The sequence below is a fragment of the Crotalus tigris genome, unplaced genomic scaffold, assembly GCF_016545835.1.
Source record: "Crotalus tigris isolate CLP2741 ecotype Arizona unplaced genomic scaffold, ASM1654583v1 scf7180000018371.15429387391:27106975, whole genome shotgun sequence".
Taxonomy (NCBI): domain Eukaryota; kingdom Metazoa; phylum Chordata; class Lepidosauria; order Squamata; family Viperidae; genus Crotalus; species Crotalus tigris.
In genome coordinates this window covers 3941851-3960991 of record NW_024096970.1, presented here as the reverse complement: position 1 = coordinate 3960991, position 19141 = coordinate 3941851, and the positions used below count along the sequence as shown (strand labels likewise).

Here is a 19141-nt window from a genome sequence, read left to right as displayed (position 1 = left end):
CAAGGACTCACGCAGGCTGGGACAGAACACTTGGCAACTCACTCATATTTATGACAGTTGCGGTGTCCTGGGGTCATGTGATCATCTTTTGTGACCTTCTGACAAGCAAAGTCAATGGAGAAGCCAGATTCATTTAACAACCATGCTACTAACTTAACAAACTACAGTGATTCACTTAACAACTGTGGCAAGAAAAGTTGTAAAATGGGGCATAGCTCATTTAACAACTGTCTTGCTTACCAACAGAAATGTTGGGCTCAATTGTGGTCGTCAGTCGAGGACTCTCTATTTTTTATAGATAGTTATATCATTAGAACAGATTAAATATACACTTGCTCCACGAATGCAATTTCCAGGAAATGAAACCAATGTTTTCCATTCAAATTACCCAGTTATATAGTATGTAAAATGTTATGCTCTATGACTATATACTGTAACTATGTAATTATGAAAGAAAGTTAAGTGAAACCTTGAGTTATGCAGAATTATTAATCAAAATTATTAATTACATTGCCACTTATTAGATAATATTTTTCATGTATTTTTATTATTTTAACAGAAAGAAATGCAATTAACAGATGAGGAAGAGGCAATCAAGGCCAATATATTAGAAAATGACCCAATTCCCATGGAAGTGCTTGATAATATTGTTCTTGACTGGTGGATGAAGGAACCATTTCGGTAACTATTGTTTTTTTTAAAGTAATCTCACTTTTTTCCTCTATATAGCATGTAGATTCCAGCTGAAAATAAGTCTCACGTGATAATTACTTCTAAATAGTAGATAAATCAATCATATTATTTGTCCAATATTTCACATGGAGTACTTCTCCATATTTAATCCTACAATTCTTATTTTTATAAGCAACTAGCTACTTTCACAATTAAATAAAAGTTAATAAGCCCTATAAGACCAGGGCAAAAACCCAGATTTGTTTTAACTCTGACTTTTTTTTAAAACAACCCTGAGGTGTCCTGAAGATCAGCAAGGTCATCAGAGCTTGTGTAGCCAATTAATGGCTTATACATTGCTTTCTTCTTCCAACGCAGTAATTTTTAAAGAAGCATTAAAAAAAAAATCCACTAAACCTTGATTCTGCCTCAGAGATTGCACAAGCTATAGATGAAATAAGAAAATACATAAATTAACAAGTCACCATTTCTGCTTTATTGCTAAAAATAATCCATGTTGTATTTCTTGTGCTAGGTTCAGGTTACAGATATCATCTTAAAACAAAAATAAATTACTTTTATATTGATTGCAGTATACTGAATATGATTTTTGCCCAAGCACTTCCATTTCTATCCAGTGCTATGGCATTTCTCAGCCCTCTGATATTTGACAATAGAAAAACTCTAGGGAAAAAGAAAAATCAGTCACAGCCTCCTCTTTTGAGAAAAACCTTTAAGACATTTGAGGAGAGCTATTATACCACCTCTAAGTGGTTCTTTGCAAAGCTAATCATATCCATTTCCCTCAGACTCTTTTCACCCCCTATTATCCTTGTCTTTCTCTGAGCCTCAGAATCTTTTGTACAGTGTAATGCCCCAAATTGGACACAGTTTATGAAATGATTTGGAAACAAAACTTTATTTGAGGCAACTAAAATTGTTATCAGTTCTGAGACTCTAAACCATGCTATGGTAATGCATGTTCTCTCATGCATTATAAGTTGCCATTGTTTGGCAGATCTCTTAAACTTTCTAACCTGTTCCAAAGCACTAAACATATTAATTTCTGGCTTTATTACTAATAGAATTTTTAGTTGAATTTTCTCTTTTCCAAATGGGACACAAATTTATCAAATTAAATAAATCTGTCCCCCACATCCTAAATGTGTTCTCCAATTAACTTTACAAAACAGTATGGTATTTTTCTCATTTTTGATTAAATAAAAACAAGCAAACTGAACTTCCAAGGAATAGTCACAACTTTTTTTTCCTCCAAATACTGTTTCCATTTAGATCTACTGGGTTTATACTTGATGGTTTCCCAAGAACAGGAGAAGAAGTCCAGTATTTAGCAGAGCGCTCACTTTTTCCGGATATTGTAGTTTGTCTTGAAGCTGAGGAAGATGACATTTCTGACAGACTTTTTACGAAACAAATAATAAAATGGAAAGAGAAACGAACTAAGAAGCTAGAAAAGAAGCTGCAGATTAAAGAAGTAAAAGCAAAAGTGAGAGTAAGTATTACTAGTGTTAATTATATAATTCAAGGACAGATAACCTTTTTAATGATAGAGACTACTTTTTTTTAAAACTAGCCAAAAGTTACAGGAATCTGGCTGTTTAGAGCAGAATGGTCTAAAATTAGAATGATAGATGTTCTGGCTGGATACTACATGGTCCAAATATTTTAGCAGATCTAGCACTGAGGATTGAGTTGGTTGAGCTAAGTGATTCGGAGGTCTCTTTCCAATCTATGATTTAAGATTAACCTATCATATCTTTATATATCATGCTGGATTTACTACATTATTTTTGGCTCAGTGTTTTTTATAAATTGAGGAAGTCTTAATAAATTGTGGTTAGCTTCATTTCATCAGGGGTTAATTGAAAAAAAAGACATTTAATATTGGTAAGTTGGTTAGAAACATTGTAAATATGTATATTAGAATCTTTTATTAACAGGAAGAGCAACTTATTAGAAGACGGGCAGAGCTTCTAACTGAACAAGCAAGGAGGAAATCAGAGGTAAGAAAGACACCTAAGGCAAAATTAAATTTCATAAATCCTTTTTTTAAACATTGTTTTGAATTAATTTTATAGGAATTTATAAAATGACTAGTATTTGGACACTGTGCTGAACTGAACAGAAAAGAAATTGCTAAATGACCACAGATTAGAATTATACACATTTTTCTCTAAATTGTGAACAGAAAAGAAATTGCTAAATGACCACAGATTAGAATTATACACATTTTTCTCTAAATTGGCTGGAACGGAATAAAGCCCTTAAATGTTTTGCTTTGAGAAAATAATCACTAAGAAGCCTTTGTGTTCATTAGGCTCGTTGACATCAGCTGTCTCTTGATCCCTGTCCTCCATCCATTGACATTTTTTCATTAAATACAGTGAAGATGCCATCTAGCATCACCACCATCTTAATATCAATATGCTTCAAATGCAATATTGTTGTAGTTTAAAAAGGTATGTTCTTAAACTCTCTTCTCCTGACCACTAGCATTTTCCACATACTTTAAAGTTGATCACAAGATTTAAGAAAATGATTTTAGGGATTTGGGGTGAATTCCAACCCTAAATGAAGAGGAAATGCTAGCAGATCTCTTCTCAGATTTTACTTTGAAACAACTGAAAAAAAAATGTGTGAATGAACATAGTTTTTATGTGAAAACTGAGAGCCCTAATTCCTTTTCCTTCGAAAGTGAATTTTCAGCACTCACTATAATCCAAAATATAATATAATCCAAAATATAAAAGGAAGATGCTGCTATGCTAATTTTAAGATTTCATTGAATAAATCTCACTTCAATGAAGAAAACTGTCAAATTAAGCTCAATTTATTATCACTATTATTAAATATTAAAAAGTAAAGAACATTATTAAATATGTTTTATTTTAATATTCCTTTCATTCATCCCCTTCTTTTAAAGAAACAGTCATAAATGTATTTTATTTTATATATAAACACGCACATGCATGTTTGATGTGTTGTTAGTTGATAAGTTTAACACTTTTCTGAGACATGCCTCAGTACTATAAATTCCAGTACCATAAATGATGGTACTGGGATTTCAGGAGTCTGATGATGGCTTTGTAAAAGTTTGCATTTTGGTTCCACATTCAACACTATAATATCATCCAGCCTGCAAAAGGGGAGCTTTTTGAAGGATCCATTCCAGTCCTAAGGTTTAATTCTATTCCCCATCTCTAACATCTATCACATACACATATATTGCCTTATTTGTAGAAGTAAGGAGGTGACTTAAATCTGAGCTTCAAGCTTTTCATTGTGTCCCAATCTTAGTTTCAAAAGAGGGTAGCTGGCTTGTTTTTTAATTTCACTAATAGCAGTTCAGCACACTATTCCATGGCTGTGTCTAGGCGGCTAAGCCAGATTGTATGCTAATACCAATTATTACTCTTTGGGGATGAACTATCCACTCATCCCATGATGGAATCAGTCAGTTGCTTAGGGACTTATATCTGCCCATCTGAAGCATTTTATATAGCCACTGCTTTTGGAAAAGAGATCTTATTTGTATTTTATGATTACTGTCATCTTTTATTTTTTTCCCCTTTTGTCCACCAAAGACTATACAAAGTTTTAAGCTCAATCGTTGCTTCCTTAAGAACAAATTTTACTTAGGAAAGCAATCTGTCACGAGTATGATAAAATAAAATACAATAAGAACAGACCTTGGTTAACTTAACAGATTTTGAAGTTGTTGATAAGGTAAAATATTTGGGGGTCATATTATCTGCTTCTAATGTAAAATTGTATAAAAACAATTATGAAAAGTTGTGGATTTGGGTACAGAAGGATTTAAAGAATTGGGATAACTTACAGTTATCTCTTATGGGTAGAATTGCAGTTATCAAAATGAATGTTCTACCAAAATTTCTTTTTTTGTTTCAAATGTTACCTATCTTAAAGAATGAACTTAACTTAAATGAATGGCAGAAAGGTATTAACAAATTTATTTGGGCAGGGAAAAAACCAAGGGTAAAACTTAAAATTATGCAAGATTTTCGTGAGAGAGGTGGACTCAAGGTACCGAATTTGAAACTATATTATGACGCTGTGGTTCTAACACTGATTAGCGATTGGATGAATTTAACAAATGCAGAAATTCTCCATTTGGAGGGTTGGGATTTACTTTTTGGATGGCATGCCTATTTAATTTTTAATAAAAAAGTGGATCGGGTTTTTAAATCTCATATTATAAGGATTTCTTTGCTTAGGGTGTGGAGGAAATATTATAAAAGTGATTTTAAAATACCATTATGGGCTATACCTTGGCATGCGATAGAGGGGATAAAGAGAGGAGTTAAGATGGATACGGTTTCCTATACACAACTACTTAGATGGGATGGTCAAAATTGGCAGTTAAAATCTTTGGAAGACTTAGTACATGCAAACATTACTTACTCATGGTTTCAATACAGACAAATAGTGGATAGATGGAAGACGGATCGTAATATGGGTTGGCTTAGAGAAGACGAAAATCTTTTTAAACAAGTAAGGGATCAAAGACCAACTCATATTAAGAGGGTTTATGGGGTTTTAGTTGAAATGGATTCAGAATCTGAATTAATCAAAGATTGTATGATTAAATGGGCACAAAATATTGGTGAACCAATCCCATTGGATACCTGGGAACTTATCTGGGTGAGGAACGTTAAATTTACACAAGCGCAGAATTTAAGAGAGAATTTTTACAAAATGTTTTATAGATGGCACCTTGATCCACAAAAAATGTCTATTATGTACCCTGATCTACAGCCTAAATGTTGGAGATGTGGTTGTTTGGATGCTACTTACTACCATATTTGGTGATCGTGTAAAAATATAAAAGCTTTTTGGATTAAGATATGGTGGAATATCCAAAGAATCTTTAGAAGGAGGGTTAAATTTACCCCACAATTATTTTTATTAGGTATTGTTACTGATTGTGATGCTAAGGAAGTTATATTGATGTTAAATTTGATTACAGCCGCAAGGCTGTTAGTAGGACAATATTGGAAGAAGGAATCTTTGCCTACTTTACAAGAGTGGTTCTATAAAGTTTCTTACTTGGCGGAAATGGCAAAGATTTCGGCTTTCTTAAAGGAGCAATCTCAAGAGAAATTTTTTGTTATATGGGAAAAATGGATAAATTTTATACAACATAATTTGGATATGGAAAAATATCATTTAGCTTTTTCATAGTTTGTATAGATTGTTTTCTCTTTTCTTTTTCCGTCTTTTGTTTTCTTTTTTCTTTTTTTTTCTTTCTTTCTTTTATTTTTTTATCTTTTTTTCTTTTTCTTTCTCTCTCTCTTTCCTTTCTTTTTTATTTCTTTTTTAAGTACTTTTTTTTCTTAATGTTTATGTTATGTATATCTTATTACTAATTATTTCATAAGTTGTAAAAGGTTTTTTAAAATTTTAAATAAGCCTATATTCAGTTCTGGGAAGTTTGGGGAGGGGGCAGGGGGGGTGGGTTTGGGAGGGATTGGGTGAGGGTTGATTTGTAAAACTTTTAAAAAATTTTCAATAAAAATAAATAAATAAATAAATAAAATAAGCTCAATTTATTTATCCAATGATAAAACTGTACTGGATAAATGTTTCTAGTCAGCACATAGACTTTCCCCCTTCAATTCACAATATTTGCTCATGAAATGTTTTTACAGAAGAATTTTGGGGTAGGGTGGTAAGAGAGAAGTTTCCCTGATTTCTCCAATTGCCCACAATCCCTCCTAAAAATTAGGCTTCCATCCGGAATAGTGAAGGAGGTGGCAAGGGAGAAGAGACGATAGAAGAAAGGAAACATGAATTAAATTCACTTTCTCCACTTCTTTAGGTAGAACTCCCATAGCTGTCAGTATTTTCCTTCAAAAGACAAGAGTCTTTCTATTTACATATTCTGGAGCTAATTCATGGATATTTGTAGGGATAAATTACACAGTACTAAAATTCTGCATTATCTTGCTTTAGTTTGATTTTATCGGGATTCTGATTTGGAGGATTTAGTGTTGCTTCAAGTATTGGGAGGAGAAAAGTTATATTTCTTTTTCCCCTTGTGCAAAAATCATAATCCAGATTAGGTCATAATCCAGATTAGGTTTCTGTGCTCAGCTTGCATCTAGTGGAAATAACATCACAAACACAGATTCAATTGTCTGTTTCAAAGTAAATCAAATATATGCTGCATATTTGGATAAAGAATCAATTACTTGAAAATGGGATACTTAAACTGCTCATGTTTTTTTTAATATTGATCATTTTGTATATGCGCTGTTGTATTGGATTCTTATATGCTGCCCAGAATGACTTTTTGTGAGATACACTGCTGTACAAATTTGATAAAGTAATAAATAAATAAATAAAATAAACTGTATACGGAAAAGAATCAGCTTACTTTGGCTCCATGTTAGCAATAATAAGCAAGCAAAAATGAGTATGACATCGTTCCAAAATTATTTTTGTCCAGAGGAGAAAAATCAGATGATCAGTGGGTTGGTCTAGTCCAAATTTTAAAAATTTCAAAAAATTGCGTTGGAGCACCATTCTCTTCTTCCTTCCCAGGGTAATCTATTTTTCCCCAATTGCTACAGAGTACCTTTGATTCCCTCTCCCTCCCCAAATTATATACTTTTTAGAAGCAATTTCTCTGCTTTTTAGGGATTATCCTTTCTACTTCAACCCACCACATATTATAATAGAGAAGTCTCACCTGAGATTTCAATTTCTTGAAAATCTTGGGAGCAGCCCCAATGGACTCCCAAAACTATTATTAAACTATAATATTTAATAATACAGAAGATGGATTATTAAATATTGAACTATAGGATAACTATATTAATAATGCTATATTTAATTTTAATTAAATATCAGTAATAGGAAATGAAAAGAAATATACATTTTTGTCCTGGTTACATATACTGCTTATTGTACTATAATGTACTATAGTGCCCATTGTGCCCAAAAGGGCAAATGTGGATTCTGTCCATAAAAAAATTGAGTATCCCTCTCCTATGCTGTTCCTAAACACATTGTGTGGCATCAACATGTGTACATAAACTGAAAATGAGTTCAATCATATGGGAATTAAATTTCACTTGGGTTCCATGTCTATCAATATTGCAGCATTTCAGCAAGCTATTGGTTGCTGCTGTTGATTTGACAACACTTATTTCGTGGAAGTCTTCAATAATCATTCCATAGTAACATGCTTAATTTTAGAATGAGGCGAGGAAGCTTGAAGGTGAAGGTGAAGATGAAGATGAAGATGAAGAAGAAGATATTGAAGCTATTCTGGAAGACGAGTTTCCAAAAGAAGAAGAGGAAGAAGAGGAGGAAGAGCAGGAGAGTGAAGCTACTGAGCGCATAAAGACTGAGATTGCAGAGAGATATGAAGCAGATACTGCAAATGTGCAAACTGTGCAGGTATTTTCAGCATGTCTAATTTATCTCTATTCTGTTTTAACATCTGCCTAAACCATTTAGCAATTTGAGTAACTTAGATGCCTCAGAAGAATTGGTCAGCAATATGTTTCTTTGGAACATCAATATGGCTGTCCAGCAGAGTAAAGGAAATTAATTAAAATTTGGGTTTTCTCACAGGAAGCTTCTCTTAGGAGCACTTAGGAGCAATCTTACGCCTCTCCTTGATCCAGAGAGGAATTCAGGGAGTCAGGCCACTCATCAACTACTCTTTCTGCCATGATCATCAGCTCTAATCCACTACTATTTCTCCGAAATGGACAAGCTGCTGTTACCACTATGTGACATTCCCTTGGAATCTTCTCCTAACATTGTATCTATGATGAGTCACTCCTATTTTTTAATCTCATAAGAATTGTAGCTACTGCAGTTCCAATTACTGAAATTGCAATATATCTTGCAGTAGTAATAAAATGCAGCCATAGTTATGGCTGTCCTGGTGAAATCACTGTTACTTTTTCTACGTCACTGCCAAATGAATATTATCACACCAGAATTCCAGGAATTTCTTTGTTAATTAATGTAACATCTAAGTACCCAAGTACAAGTATTCACATAATTTTTAATATTGCTTTAGCTGGCATTTTCATTCCTGGCAATTCGCATAGAAAAGGGGTGGGACTTTTGTCAGGACAATATTTTTGTCAATCTAAGCTCCCCTTCTGCATCTGTCCCTGGACACTATAACATCTGGGTCAGCATACTAAATACGATTTCTTGTTTTCTTCTTAAAGATTTATATTTCAAAATATAGGATGCATTCTGTGATCTTGATCTTTATTGAAGTATTTAATTATGTGTTTGAGAATAGAATATAAAACTGCCCTCAAACATCATAAAAATTCAAAAGTTGTATTTCTTTGCAAAGGAAATCACTCTTTATATTCAAACTCATTTGAAAGATTCTAGTAATACCAAGCAGAGAACCCTGGTCAAAATGATGGCGTGTGCATTATCTTTGTAACATGACATCCTGACACAGGTATATAAGTTGGATTATATGATGATAGCATGATCCACGTGTCATCACCCACCACCCACTCCCTACCTTAATGTACACCTATGGTTGGATATGGGCATTTGATTCTATTGACATTGATTTTGGTTGCAATTTTCCACTTTTTATTTTTTGCAAAACACCAAATTTTTGCCTAGTTGTTAAACTGTGGTTTGATTCCTATTAAAAATAGGTTAAAATCATAATTTACTTTGCATGATTTTGTCTTTGCACACTGTTTAACCCACCATTGTGATTTATGCTTTACAAACCATGATTAGTGGTATACTCCCAGCCAATTATGGATAATTCAGTAAATCATAGTTAAGCAAACAATGGGTTAATATAGTGTGTAAATCAAATATCCAAGTGCACCATAAATGTTCTTCTTTCTTTCAATCTTGCAAATTGATTTTCAATCATGTAGTTATTATAGAAACCATCAGAAGGTGTAATTTATTCCTATTTTTTAATGTCCAGCTCTTGCATATTTTAATGAATTTTGAAAATAAATGAATATAACTGTACATACTTAAGATGAATGACAATATTAAATCAATTGAAAATGTGGGTTGTCAATAACTTATTAATTCTATGTATCAGGTGGTAATAGATTTTGCAGTGGTATCCTTTTATTACCTTTACCATCTGCTACTCTTTTGATAAGTAGTTTCCTATTCCATAACTCTAATTAACATGTGATACACCTGCAGTGGTGATTTAGTTGTTGAGGCTTTATGAAAGATATTTGTTTAAAATACCTCTTAACCATATTTTTTGTATTTCTTTTCTATTTTTTTCCCCAGGAAGAATTAGAAAAATTAAACATACCCCTAATAACTCTCACTTGCAAACGAAAGCCTCGCATTGTGCACTACCAATTATTTAAAAAGATAAAAGACCTTGTAGAAAACCGTGAGAGCATATTTGAGAAATGTTATCCACTAAGTTTTTCACTTGCACGGAAAATGATTGTTCTCTCTTATAAACATCCAAGCAATTTTGGCCAGTGGGATCCTATCAAGGTAACCATACTGCCAGGCTGCTTGTTTTCTAAAATTATTTCTTAATCTCAATTCAATATACTTTTTACTATTTATAATTATAAATAAATATCAGCATGGGTTTCATTCATAAAATGTTAATTACTAAGACAAAAATTTATTATAAGAATAAATCAACAAATGGGGCTTCAAATCCATTTTGGATATATAGAAAATGCATCATCCCTTTTTCCTTGCTTTTCCAGCTACTTATTAACAGATAAAGTGCCTCCTGCTACTGACCTTTAGTTATCTTCTTTTCTATAGTAAGATATCTAGGAAGCCGGTTCTGTGTTCCACTTGCCACCACAGAATCCCTAATAAAACACTGGCAGAGGAGACACTCATGTCATGTCTTGCAACTGAAGAAATACAATACTCTATAATTTATACAATTTTCGATATTAACAATTCCGTGTTTATTGCAGCTAAGTGAAGGAGATGCAATCAAGCCCTTTCGAAATGATGACACACCAAGTTTTCCAGTTATTCATCGAAACTGTATTTATTTTTTTACGAGTAAAGAAAATAGAGAAAAATTTATGAAAAATCCCCTCAAATATCTCCGCCAGCCTAAACCTAAGTCAACTGTACCAGTTAAAATTGCAATTGTTGGGCCTCCAAAATCTGGAAAGACAACAGGTCGGTTTCTACCTCCCTGTGAGAATATTGGTATTTGTGTTTGCTTGTTTTTTATGATGGGGAAGCAAAACAAAATACAATCCACCTCCTCATGGTTCAGAACCATGCAACTAAAATTCAGCCATTGTATCCTCAAATTTGGGTGGCAGAACTGCAAGCCATTTTTTGAGGGTTGGAGGATTTTTAAGGGTGGAAATGAGAAAGATTTTTCCCCTGCCCACTCTTAAAAAAAACAGAATCAGGCCTGTCTCTTCCAGTAATATCAATATCCTATTAATATTGTCAACTGCAGCCTTTTATTTAGCTGCAGTTTCAACCTGCAACCCTGGAAAGTTACACAGCCCCATTATATAAGCTATGGGGGGGGGTTGTACTTTTTAAATTTTTAAAAAATAAAATTTAAGTTAAATTTAAATTAAACTAAATTAATAAATTCATTACAATTTAAATTAAAAAATATTTTTTCATCTGAGGTATATTTCATTTAAGTAATTAAGGTGTAGTATATTTTAAAGCTTGTATCTTTTCTACTATATATAGTTGTAAGACATAATGCAAAATAACTGTAATATGACCAAGGGAGAGATGCACACAATGATGTTTTCTGATAATTGGTCTCCCAGGGAACCAAGGGCAAAGCTGTTTTTCTATTAATAACTGCTATTCAAGTTTAGTCAAGTGATGGTAATTAAACTTTAAAAATATCTTGAACTATATATTTATTCCCATCAATGTTAGTCACCATGCTAGTTTTTATTTTAACTGTCTCTATCGATCTTAACTATTTATTCTTTAGAAACAATCAGTACTGTATATTTCACTGATACAGTGAAAAAGGTATTAATAATCGGCAACCTGTTTTGCAGTTGCCAAAAAATTTGCAGAAACATATGGATTAATGCGCCTTTCCATGGGAGATGCCATCCGTTCAATATTAAACTATCAGCCAGAAACGGAATTGGCCCTTGTGCTAAAGTGGCATCTTCACAAAGGACTGACTGCACCTGATGAGCTTGCCCTAAGGGCCTTAGATATTGCCTTGATGGAGACTGTGTGTAACACTTCAGGGTGAGCAATTTCTATTTCAGGTATTGCATTATTTCTGTAGGGTTTAGCAAACCAATAAGAAGCTATTTCCAGTCTATGCCACAGACTATTATGGGTTGTCTGCCACATAATTCTGATAATTCCCATAGCATTTAACTACTGGAAAGTCACAGCTCTGTATTTAAAAAATAAACCAAAACAAAAAAAAGAATGATATAGCTTCTTAAAGCATTGCTATAACCATAATATTTTTTTATTTTCTGCTTTATCTGATTAAGTGGATTTATTTGTTCACGGATTCTAAAATGTATGCAGGACAACAGATAACTTTTCAGTATTTGCTAGTTTTAAAATGCTATGTCAGATACACACACACATGCATACATATACATACATATATATACATACATATATATGTTTTCTGAGGTTTTCCCAGGTGTTTGTATGTAGGTCTTTGGTTGTTCGGGTTTTCTCCTGCGTAAAATTGGAAGTGTCTTGGTGACGTTTCGACGAAGTCCCATTCGTCATCTTCAGGCTGGTGTTTTCAGCTTCGTGCTTCGAGCAGTTTCTCCCGCGTAAAATTGGAAGTGTCTTGGCGACGTTTCGACGAAGTCCCATTCGTCATCTTCAGGCTGGTGTTTTCAGCTTCGTGCTTCGAGCAGCAAAGCTTCGTGCTGCTCGAAGCACGAAGCTGAAAACACCAGCCTGAAGATGACGAATGGGACTTCGTCGAAACGTCACCAAGACACTTCCAATTTTACGCAGGAGAAAACCCGAACAACCAAAGACCTACATACATATATATACATATACACATACATATATACATATACATACACACACACACACACACACACACACACACACACACACACACACACACATATGTCTTTGATAATTTTGAATATTGGAATCCCAGGTATGGACATTTACGTGCCAAAAATGACAAGCGCGACTTTTGAAAATGGTCTTGAGACTGACTGCTTTATACCTTTAAGAGCTTCTTAAGCACACTATGTGCACATGTCTCACTGCAACCGCTATTTAACTGTTATGTAAGTTTATGCACATACTCCCCCCTTCTCATTTAGCCCTTTGCTCTGATGATGTTAACAGGTTGTTAATGAAAGCTCAGCAATTAATAAAAAAAAGCCTTTTACCTTACATCCCAGAGCTCTTTATTTTTATCTGATTGACATATACACACACACACGCACACACACACAGATACACATATATACACATATACATATACAAATCAAGGAGTATACGAAATCCCATGCACCACTTGTCCCACCACATACATCGGACAAACCAACAGAAGAATAAGTGCACGCATTGAAGAACATAAGAAGTCAGTCAAAAAAGAGGAACCAACTTCTTCCCTGGTCCAACACCTTAAAATCACAGGACATGAAATTGACTTTAAAAAGACCAGAACTATCGCCCAAACTGAACATTTTAATAATAGAATAATCAGAGAAGCCTTCGAGATAGAAAAACGCCCACACAGCATGAACAAACGAGATGATACCTCCCGCCTACCAGCCATTTGGAAACCCGCCCTTATTGACAAACGACTCCCTAACACAAAAAATGAAAACCAGACCCACACTCACAAAAACCACACAGGATTTTTTGTTGGGTATTGTTTCGGATTGTGATGATAAAGAGATTATTTTAATGTTAAATTTAATTACTGCGGCTAGGTTGTTAATAGGGCAATATTGGAAGAAGGAATCTTTGCCTACTTTGCAAGAATGGTTTTTTAAAGTTTCTTACTTAGCGGAAATGGCAAAAATTTCAGCTTTCTTGAAAGATCAATCACAAGAGAAGTATCTTTTGGTGTGGAAAAGATGGATAAATTTTATACAATATAAGTATGATATAAGAAAATATTATCTAGCTTTTGAATAATTTATATTTAAAGTTTAAGATATTATCTAGAAGTGTAATTGTTATTATTCTTTAATTTTTTATTTTTTTATTTTTTTATCTTCTCTTTTTTTTCCCTCTTTGTTTTTTATATATAATGGAGTTAAAGTACTTTACAATTTGTTTATTGAGTGTAATTATATTTGCTTAAGGTTTATTTTGGCTTAAAACTTTTTTTCTTTTAAGTTCTAGTTAAGCCTGTATTCAGCTCTGGGAAGAATGGGGGAGGGGTTTGGGGTGGGTTGGGAGGGATAGGGGAAGGGGCTTTTATTGTAAAATTTTAAAAATCTTTAATTAAAAAAAACAAAAAAAAAACCACACAGGATGTCACCACCACACATCCACGCAAAAAGCAAACCCAAAGCCACACCGATGATGAGGCATGACCACAAACCAGAAGCCAGACCACAGCTGCATCATTAGCCACTTTAAACCCCTCCAATCCATACATGAAGCAAACTGACACCCACCATGAAGATGAGACACGACCACGAACGCGAAGCCAAAAAATAGCAATGCAGCTCACCATTTTAACCCCCCCCCCGGCAACTCAGACTAACCTGAGCACAACAAAGCACCCACCCAAACAGAACACTCCCCCAGCCAATCAGAGCACAGCCAACCCCCAGCCAATCAGAGCACAGCCAATTCCCCCAGCCAATCAGAGCACAGCCAAGCTCCTAACCAATCAGAACACACCTCCATCCAATCAGAACACAGCCAAGCTCTCATCCAATCAGTTCATACCCCCACTGGCAGTTAAAAGGAGGAAACAGCTACAACCACACATTGCTCCTAAGAAGCACGAAGCCGAAAGCACCAGCCTGAAGATGACGAATGAGACTTTGTTGAAACATCGCCAAGACACTTCCAATTTTACGCGGGAGAAAACCCGAACAACCAAAGGCCTACATACAAACACGCGCGAAAACCTCAGAAAACACACATATATATATGTAATAGCATTAAAAATATGAACCCTGGGTATATTCATGTTTAAAATAAAATGAGCACCAGGGTAGTTAAAACTATAAAATTTTAATTAAAAAACGCCAAGCTTTCGCCGTCACCTGCCGGCATCATCAGGGCTTAAAACGCTAGAAAGTGAGGGAGTCTCTTATAAGCAAGCCAAGGTCTGCGCCCGGCTCCTTGATCTTGTTATCGGACCTAATTGGGTGGATTGCACTCCCCCGACAAATTGCGGACAAAACACCGGCCTGAAGATGACGAATGGGACTTCATCGAAACGTCGCCAAGACACTTCCAATTTTACACGGGAGAAAACCCGAATAACCAAAGACCTACATATATATATATACATATATAGTTGGATTATAAGTTTCAGAATTCTTTTAAGTCTCTCTCACTCACTCTCTTTGAGTGTGTGTGTGTGTGTGTAAATATATATTTTTGTTGTTTCCTTCTGGTTTGTATTCTCTACTATGTTAGCAGTATTCAAGAATTACAGGAACTGTTACTTTTGCAAAATAAATCTGAACTCAGATCTGAATTCTATTAATTTTCTCTCCCATAGAGTTGTTATTGATGGATACCCAGTTACAAGAAAACAGGTAGACCACTTGGAAGAAATGAAAATCATTCCAATAAAAATCTTTGAGTTAGACATTGATATAAAGGAGGTTTTAAGAAGAGCCCTTCTGGATAAACAAAGTCCTAACAGGTAGCAATGCCAGGAACATGGGAAGGAATAACCTGCACAAACTGATTCTATCAGTAAAAGTAAAACTTTTTTAGACTTCACATTACAGGGTTTTTGTAAAAATAATAAAATAACATATCAAAGTTGTCATTTTCAGCTCCATTATTGTGTACAGAACATAGAATGGTCAATAACTAATTAAATGTGCTCCTTAAATGTTATTTCAGTTGTCTGTCTTTGTGCCTCATGATATATTACAGGATACATGCATATCTTTAGTATTTGTTTATAATACTGGCTAAGAATATATACCAATATAACAACCAAAAGAACAAAAAGTTCTTTCAGGACAAATTTATTGTGGTATAAACTTTTATAGCTAGAAATCTTTAATACCCTGATTTAAAAGTATTTATATTCCATGAAAGAGAATTATAAACAGGTCATAGGGTAAATATTTTTTATACAAAAAATGAATGGTATTTAAAACTAATTCAATTATTAATAACACACTGGGCAACTTTTTGGTAATCACACTAAAACTATCAGCTGAGATGTGAAACAGTGACATAACCAGAAGGGTTATGATATGGGATTTATGGGATTTTTTATCCAAGGTTTATTTTTTTTTCCTGGGGGCGAGGGGGACATAGTAATTACATTTTTTTAACAAAAAGCATTTCTTAAAAAATAACAAAGCATGTTATTGTATGTTTTTTGCCTCCAAAAGTCAGTTAGAAATTGAGTCATTGAAATTGGTTACTGAATTCTGGCAGCAGAATCTCAAGGAGTTATGAGGCTTGGGAGCTACGTACAGTCCTTGCATCATGTCTGCCATGATGGAAGAGATTCTGTTGTTAAACCCCCCAAATAATCCTGGACTTCTGGAGAGCTTTCCAGAAAAAAATGGGAGGAGGAGTTGCAGGGAGGAAGCATAGTGATGAGAACACTAAGTAAAAGAGGAAATCATGTCATGTTACTGCCACAGTCGACAATCCTTATCAATATAACCTAGAATAGAACAATTTTTAGGAGGCAAAACATTGAAGTGTTGCATTAACATGTCTTCAAATTGTTTTCTCAGACCTCCCTACCCACTGCATGACAGCTCTCATATCATTTCCCTCAAGAACTCCTGTTATCAGGCGCAAACTGAGGAAATCAGGCCATTCTATGAGGAACAGCACCAGAACTGGTATATACTTGATGCCTCTCACAGCAAATGGTGGATCTGGAACAAAATCCTACAAGAAACTCAAGCAGTTACTAAACAAATCCAATTATATCTGGAAAGAATACGGCAAGGTAAGCTGAAAGTCTTGTTTTAAATGAATAATTCTTTGTCAAGCAAATTAATATTTAAATCTACAGTGTTATACTTGAAATTGAATTCATCTTAAAATAAAAATCAAAACATCTGAAATTTAAAAAGAGAATTATTTAGAGGAAACTCATGATCTCTCCAGATGCTATTTGCTCAAAAAAATCCAAATCCATCTAGTATTCATAATTGGTTTTAGAAGTACAAAACCAATTATGAATATTAGATGGATTTATAGGTGATGCATTTATAGTATAAAAATCTGTCTGTATCTATCTGTCTATCTATCTATCTGTCTATCTATCTATCTATCTATCTATCTATCATCTAACATATAGATGTTTAGATATTCTTCCTCCAGCTCTATATGATGTATGCAATTCATGTAGCAATAGGAAGTCATATATTTTTATATCACACTATTAACATTAAACGCATCTTTATTTTCTACCCTGTAGGCAGGAAAATGCAATTAAAAGCTTCAAGCTTCTTACTATTTGAATTATATCTGATTAATTACTAATAGTTATTAATGCTATGTTAATTTGAAGATAGATAGATAGATAGATAGATAGATAGATAGATAGATAGATAGATAGATAGATAGATAGATAGATAATCTTTATTGTCATTTTTTACTGTGGGCACAATGGCATACATTAAAAATGAAATTTAGTTGCTTGCTCTCAAAGTATACCACATATATAACGCATATTTAAACATTTCTTTAAAAAATGATATGGAATATTTTAAAAACATACTAGGAGTTCTTTGCCCACTGCACAGCTGAAATAGTCTCCACCCATTCTTAAATTGACCCAAAATTAAACAGCATGAGACTCGCTGTACCCATTGCCAATCCCTATTCCACCTCTTTCTTCTCTGTTCCTAGTCACTGCAAGTTACCAATTTCTTTGCAACATACTGTATTTGTAAGCCTAACAGATTTTGTATGTCCTGAGATTGCCCTTGTGTGGTATGGGAATGGGAAAGTACTTTATCACCAGTACCGTAAGGACAGCTTAAGTTTGTTTCATTCATGTCCAGAGGATGAGGTTGAAGCAATGTCACAGGGTCACAGCACAATAAGTTAGTGGGGAATCTTTGTTAAAAGCAAATGTTGGCCAGCTAAACTTTCCTGGATCTTGAGGCCCTGCACTCAAGTCATTCATGCCCTAGCCATCTTGTCCTTGGACTACTGCAATGCAGTCTACGTGAGGCTACCCTTGAGCGTTTGGAAACTACAGCTGGTACAAAGTGCAGGAATGCAAGCAGTTTTGGGGCCCCATCTGCTTCTGGATGCAATTCAGCATTAAAGCCTTTATGGCACAGGTCCAGGTTACCTGAAAAACCATCTCACCCCCTATGGGTTGGCCTATTTATTTACCCCATCAGTCAAGGAATTCTGACTGTGGGGTCCAGGAGAAGAACCTTTTCTGCCATGGCTCTTGCCCTCCGGAGCAATGTGCCCCATGAGAGGAGATCTGCCTCCACCCTCTTGTCTTCTGAAAGAGCCTGAAAACCTGCCTCTGGAGGTGACTTGTAGATTACATTCCATCTCCACCCTGTTTAGGCATTGGACATTTTATTTAATTTGTTGTATTAATGTTGATGTTTTAATTGTAATGTTTAATGATTTACTATTTCTAACTTTTTAATGGTCAAAATTATGAGATGTATGATGCTGTAAAAATCACTTGATGGTAAGATCGGTATATTATAAATTTAATAAATAAAATAAGATTGTACGTATTCTATGGTTAACAGGAAAAGCTGCCAGTATTGCTGATATGTGTATCACGCCAAATGAATTGCTCTCTCGGCTGGGAGATTTTGGGCAATATTGTCCAGTGAGCCTAGCAGAAAGAGAAGAACTTATTGATTGTTCCGATTCTCCTTCTCTGAAGTTTGCTGCAGAATTTCGAGGACATTACTACAAGATGGCTGGACAGAAGGAGTTAGACGTAAGTATTATATTATTAATCAGGAAAACAGATGCTGGGACAAGGAATTGTGAGAGATTGTGTCATGGTGGCGTAGTGGTTAGAATGTAGTATTGCAGTACTGCAATATTGCAGGCTAATTCTGCTGACTGCAACTGCCAGCAGTTCGATTCTCAGCCTTCCATCCTTCCAAGGTCAGTAAAATGAGGACCCAGATTTTGGGGGACAATAGGCTGTTAACCACTTAGAGAGGGCTGTAAAGCACTGTGAAGTGGTATATAAGTCTAAGTGCTATTGCTATTGCTATTGTAGTGCTTGATAGGCATATACAAATTGAAATTTGCTTGCATTATGGTATGGCAGAGACCCTTGTAGAGA

At 34.5% G+C, this 19141-nt stretch overlaps 1 protein-coding gene and 1 long non-coding RNA gene across 11 annotated transcripts in view; one reads left to right on the top strand and one right to left on the bottom strand.

The window, feature by feature from the left end:
• LOC120311547 overlaps positions 1–19141 on the bottom strand; it is a 43821-nt gene that overhangs the window by 16499 nt on the left and 8181 nt on the right. The window lies entirely within an intron of this gene.
• AK9 (adenylate kinase 9) overlaps positions 1–19141 on the top strand; it is a 73008-nt gene that overhangs the window by 48180 nt on the left and 5687 nt on the right. For 7 of the 10 annotated variants that reach the window (XM_039351174.1, XM_039351176.1, XM_039351171.1 and 4 more), the window contains 10 exons: positions 560–681; positions 1966–2185; positions 2634–2696; positions 7915–8118; positions 9979–10197; positions 10644–10857; positions 11724–11925; positions 15374–15520; positions 16584–16804; positions 18588–18784. In XM_039351174.1, the coding sequence (XP_039207108.1) occupies positions 560–681; positions 1966–2185; positions 2634–2696; positions 7915–8118; positions 9979–10197; positions 10644–10857; positions 11724–11925; positions 15374–15520; positions 16584–16804; positions 18588–18784 (1809 nt within the window). Of the gene's footprint in view, positions 1–559; positions 682–1965; positions 2186–2617; positions 2697–7896; positions 8119–9978; positions 10198–10643; positions 10858–11723; positions 11946–15373; positions 15521–16583; positions 16805–18587; positions 18785–19141 lie in introns of those variants that run through there. The other 3 variants (XM_039351179.1, XM_039351181.1, XM_039351180.1) reach the window with 3 other exon arrangements.